General features: G+C 41.1%; 1 protein-coding gene across 2 annotated transcripts in view; it reads left to right on the top strand.

The window, feature by feature from the left end:
• Nucleotides 1–5976, top strand: part of ADCY8 (adenylate cyclase 8 (brain)) — a 238777-nt gene that overhangs the window by 150438 nt on the left and 82363 nt on the right. For both annotated transcript variants that reach the window (XM_012647996.1, XM_012647997.1), the window contains exon 8: nt 2354–2551. In XM_012647996.1, the coding sequence (XP_012503450.1) occupies nt 2354–2551 (198 nt within the window). The remainder of the gene's footprint in view (nt 1–2353; nt 2552–5976) is intronic.

Below are 5976 nucleotides of genomic sequence, written 5' to 3'. Positions count from 1 at the left end.
GCTGTAAGTCTTAAAAAGAGAAAGCCCTGTTCTACTAAAAACAGCTCATTCCAGTATGACTCTAAATAGACAAATAAGACATGTTACACATTTCCCCAATACTGCTTACAAATGAATCACTCTGAAGATATCGGTGTATGGATTTTTGGTGTTAGCATCATTATCCCACTGATGATGAACATGTGGTCAAATCTTAGTGGTCATTACCAATGGAAAGAGAGGAGTATCACAGGTAATCTCAAACTGTAGTCACCTTTAAAGTCAGGCATAAGGGACTGGTGGAGTGGATAAACTCAATTTAGTTCAAAGAAGGAAAACTGTAGGAAAATTAAAGTTTCCAAAAGAGATAGAGATGCCTAAGTATGAATGTGCATAGATATTGTGGTGGATTTTATCTCCAGCTATTAGACCCCAGCTCCAAACACTTACCAGAGATCATCCTAGCATCCCAAAGGCAGAATGTGTGGTCAGATGAGGGCAGCTGGAGTGTCCTTCCCGCCTCCTCTCCAGGACAGAAAACTAAGCTTTCGTCATTTTCCAAGTTGCATGGAAAGAATTTCCACCCAAGAAACCAATGGGAAATACACCTAGTGGCTAAGAGTCCAGCTTCCTCTGTTTTCTGGGATGCTGCACTAATAGTGTTTAATCACAGGAGCTAAGCCCTCTGGCCCCGCATGGATCCTACTGTTCAGTTTTCTAGAACATTGGTCCCTGCTTCCTTCTCTCAGCTCCAGCCCTTCTGCAGCCATAGCTTCCTCCACTAGCGTCTATTCTTTTCTCTGGAGTTGTCTTCTTGGTACTCAGAGCTGAAATTACCTGCTTCAGTGCCCTAAGAGCATACACTTTACTCTCTCATGTTGGCACATGCACCTCCATCTTTTGTCTTGGGGCTGGAGAAAAGGGTTTCAGTAAATTCTACCAGTGATGAGCCTTTCTATAAAATTCCTTAGAGTCCTCAAATTTACGTTACATTGAATAACTTCATGAAGGTTCAAATGAAGGTTCCAACAACACCATAGGAAGAATCCTTATGGAGTGGGCTGGTTGGCTTCACAGAGACCAAAGTCCCTGACTCCAGCTACGGTCTTGGAGTCAGTAGATAGATCTGACTTGGCTGCAGATGAGCAAGTCTCTCCGAGGCTCATCAATACCCTAAGGTTTGGGCAAGAGGGTCTCCAAGGTCCTCTGTCACCTCTCACAGACTGCCATTTGATGGTTCCACAATCTTATCTCAGTCTAGCCTGTGTTCTAAACATAGTCAAACTGAGAAACTGGCAGAGAAAAGCAGGTGCAGTGAGTGTGCACAGAGGCAGGGAGTTTTCACTTCCTCACTCATTCTACAGATACAACTCCTCTTATGTTCCCCTCAAGGAAATCTCTTGGGGGATGGGATGGGCTTTCCTGTCTCTATCCCTTCAGGTCCAACTCACACATTTTTTTATGTCAAAGAAGCTGTCTCGAATTGGAGCTGTGAGTGAACATTGCATTTAGCTAGATCCAGACAGTTGATCTTATCATGGCTGCTGAATCACCAGGAAACAAGGTCTCCCTGCCAAGCCTGGTGTGACTTCATAAGCCAATGCAATTTCTGCACCCATGTATCCATATCCAATTACCAACCATGGTGGTTGTACCTTCCCCCATTTCTTGTTGTTTAACCCTGTGAAATAGTGGGAGGCTACAACTGCTTGCATTTTTTGCCTAAAGGAAATTATACACATATATCTATGTGAATACATAGATATATAATGTTCTATGCTAGGGGAAGGAGAATATTAGTGAATTATAAAAATTTAACAATCTTTATTAAGTTTAAGGAGCAGATCTTGGCATATTTGGCTGTCTATAAGGAATGCTAAAAAAAAATGCAAGCCATGGGACCCTAAGTGTCTTTACCACCATTAAATGAAAGATCACATGAAAATGTGGAATCTACTCAATTGGAGATGATCATTTTTGTGGGCTTTACAGATATATTTACTTTCTGGATTTCTTTTTCTTTTTTTCTTTTTTTTTTTTTGTCATTCTCTTTCTCTCATACCTGGGATGTGCCTGGTTAGAGAAAGGGTCTGGATTAACATGTCTCAGCTAACAACTCTCCAAATAGTTCAACCAAAGAAATTCAGTGCACCTACATAGAGGAAATGGAAGTGTCCCTCTTGATGTGATATTTTGCCAGGTTGTGTTTCTCTGAACCAAATGCAAATCTGATCAACTTCTGTAGGTTTCACTGAATACAACTGCATGGAATGCTATTACTGTTTGCAATGCAACATGATCTAAAAAACATTACATTTCTTTTGATCCAAGGGGACTAGCAGGTTTATTGTGTTTGCATGTGCTTTCCCCCTAGACTCTGGCTGCCCTAACAAGAAATTCAATAAATCTGCTTCCAAACCATCTTGCACAAGCTTTGCATGTCCAGTCTGGGCCTGAGGAAATTAACAAGAGAATAGAACATACCATCGACTTGCGAAGTGGCGATAAATTGAGAAGAGAGCATATCAAGCCATTCTCACTGATGTTTAAAGACTCCAGCCTGGAGCACAAGGTAGAGCTGGGTCTCCACTGCGGCTCTTTTTCTGAAGTAAATTGTTGTAAATGTTCATGGGCATAGAGAGAGAGCCCAGGGGCTGTGGTTTTGGTTTCTTTGTTTGTTCGTTGTTTGGTTTGGTTTGGTACTGTCTTTTCTTTTTCTCTCTGAAAATCATGAGTAGACTGAAGGCCATGAGAGGAGATGCTGGTTAGATAAAGAGAGTTTCAGCTTGCTCTTTAAGAAAGAGAGAATTAAAAGAACAAAGACTCCTTTAACTCAGTAAGCATAAAGTTTCTTCCACTTTGAGATTATTAAGCCAAGTGGTATTAACACCCACTTGCGTTTGCTTTTAGGTGAACTCACATCAGTTGCCACAGTTGTAACATAATATATGAGGGGACCCAATAACTTGATGTAAGCATTAGTAATAAACACTGTCTTTCTTAGATTTTAGACAACTATTATCCCATTTTCCCAGTTGTCTGTTGGCTCAGAACCCCCCCATCTAGATACAGTAGAAAGAATATGTGTTGTAGATTCAGAATCAGGTTAGATTTCCTCCTCTACCACTTCCTTGCTACGTGAACTTTGATAAGTGAAGTAATCTCTCTGAGCATGAAATTCTCCTTGCACAACGAGGATAATGAACGTGCCTCCCCCATAGGTTAATATGAAAGGCTCCAGGGGAATGCCTTGATTAGGTGAAGTATTCACAATTGACAGCTATCACCATACTGACCCATACAGAGGATGACTTTTTCCCATGCCCCTCCTCCACCCCAGCTTTGTCTTGTAAATGGCAGTGGGAAGATGGGGTGCTGTTCCTGCTGAACTGGGCTGCTCCTTTACACTGATGGAAGCTGACAGACCTTCCTTGACTGAGCACAGGAGGTGCTTGGCATCTGCAGGAGCCTTGGGCAAGAACAGCAGGGAATGTGCAAGCAAATTTCAGGAGTTTGATCCAATACTCTGTAAAGCCCCAGTGAGCAATTTTTTGTGAGTTTGCTCAGCTGCCTGGGAGATTCTGCTTTCCTCAGTTTGGGAAATTCACACTTCCGTGCACATACACCATTCCCAATAAGTTTCTTTGATAACTACCTAAAGATTGCAAACTCCAAAATTAATATCTTCACCTGCAAGTCCCAATTTGAAATGTATTGTGTCCATGTACAAAGAAAATAAAAGGAAAAGAAATATTTTGCATCGCTTAATCACTCCCCCCGAAAAATAGCAGGTGGGCTTTTCTTATTCATAATATAATTAAAGGCTTAAGGTCCAAATTAAATGCATTTTCTTTCCTGATTACTTCATGGAAGAAGCTAGGACGAAGAGTAGGGTGGCTTTGCAAAAAATCTTCTCAATCAGCCTGTGTAAATGCCTGTGTCCAAAGCTAATATAAAACCCTTTTATTTGTTTTTGCTAAAGATGTACTTGCTTCACTAATGACCTAACCCCTGCAGACTATGGATAGTTTCTAGCATGTTTTCTTTAATTGTGTCCTCACCTCATCTACAGCCATCTGGCACTGGAGCAGGAATGGGCCTAGGGGAGACACAGCATGTCTGAGGTTGATTTCTATGGCCAGGGGAGGTTCTTACAGGAGAGTCAGAGGGCAGCATCCTAAACGGACATGGAACTTGCCCATCGACAGTCCAGCCATCGGCCACCCAGCCTATACTGTGCATTTTATGGGTTCCCCGGTAGTGACAGCAATGGGGTGCATCAGAAAACATTGACTCCTCTCATGTCACAGAAACATTCTTCACTGACTCTTGCTCTGAGATCCTCTCTAGGAACTGGATTACTGTTGAGCAGAGAGTATACAATAAGTAGCATCCACTGGGTGTTTACCAAGTACCACACACTATTTCTAAGCTAGTTGCACAAATTGACTAACAAGGGCAGTGGTATAAAATCGACATTATTATAAGTCTCATCTTACACATGATAAAAGGAGATATGGGAAAATAATTTTGAAACCTGCCCAAAGTTAAACTGTCAGTAGAGGGACTGAGATTCAAGCCTACTGTGACACCAAAGCCAGTGCTCTCGTCTGTTCACTGCAGTGCCTCTGCCTGGAGTCCCCAGGACTTGCTTCCCAGGTGCTTGTGTGAAGATGACAATCTGTGCTATCCTCATCCTTTTTTTTTTTTTTTAACTTTGGATGGGGTGGGAAAAATAGGTAAGGGATTTGGGCTAGAGGTTAAGTAGGAAAGAGTCCTAGAGCTGCAGCAAAATAAAGTAAGACCTTCAAAGACATAGGATTCCAGAATCAGTGAACCGTATTAGTGTGTAGCTACTCCGTGCCTGGCATTATGTATATCAGTTTATTGCACCCACAGAGAAACATTACTGTCCCACTTACAAAAGAGAAATCTGAGCCCCCAGGAGGTTAAGTAGAGATCACAGATCTCAAAATCCAGCTATCATATTTCATTGACTCTAAGTACCATCGATTGTGGGACGCCTATTTTCTATGCAGCACTCAGAAAGAAAAATCCCTCAACATGAAAGTCTAAGAGGAAACACCCACATACACACATTAATAAGCTGGGCTTCCACCTTCAGAGTAAAGATGAAGAGAAAACAATGCCCCAGTAGACAAGGGCAGTGAGGAAACCCACGTGCCTATACTTTGGTATTAACTAAATAAAGGGAAAAAATCCCCAAGAATTTAAATTCCAAAATGGAATCTGCATAGGTTTGCTGCATGAATTCACACTCTGAATGTGGTCTAAAAAATACCCTCAAGCAGAGAATTTAATTTAAAGTTGTCCTGGGTTGTGTTGATGTTGCCACCTGGTGACCAGCAGAAGCAATCGCAAACCTCCCTAGAAAAAACTTAAAATTTTAGATTCCCCAGATAATAAGATGCCTTCTGATTTTCGAAATGTTCAAGTGTGCATTCTAACAAAATTTTTACACTTTAATTAAAACGTGCATCTTAGAATTTCCAAAGCCTCTTCTCTTCCCACTGCCCTACCCTGCTTCTTGGGAACAAGTTTGGACCATAAAAGCATGTTTTCTGAAAGGAAAAATGGAAATGGAAACAATGGCTGTACCTTGCAATCTTTATAGGAAAGAAAAGGCTTTATTCTTTCTGAATAATCAGAAGACACATGAATACATGAATAAGGGAAGCTGTTCGCCTCTCCACCCATATGAGTGAATTAGAGAACACTGAAATGTTCAAACATTGAAATGAACAAAGCTCCATTGAAATATATGAAACTATCATTCAGACATTTCCTAGTCACTTTCACTTATAAGAATTGGCGTATCTACACACAGTGTTATGTGAAACATCATTTTATATACCTCATGGTGTTGCATAAACACTTGTTGAATAAATATGGAAATGAATAAAAGCTCAGTTTAAGAAGATTGGGGGAGATTGCCTCACCCCCCATAGCTGGTCTCAGGATATTTTTATGAATTCT

Source organism: Propithecus coquereli, unplaced genomic scaffold (assembly GCF_000956105.1).
Source record: "Propithecus coquereli isolate 6110/MARCELLA unplaced genomic scaffold, Pcoq_1.0 Scaffold28, whole genome shotgun sequence".
Classification (NCBI taxonomy): Eukaryota; Metazoa; Chordata; class Mammalia; order Primates; family Indriidae; genus Propithecus; species Propithecus coquereli.
The sequence above is the reverse complement of the archived record's forward strand: the minus strand, read 5'-3'. Positions and strand labels throughout refer to the sequence as shown.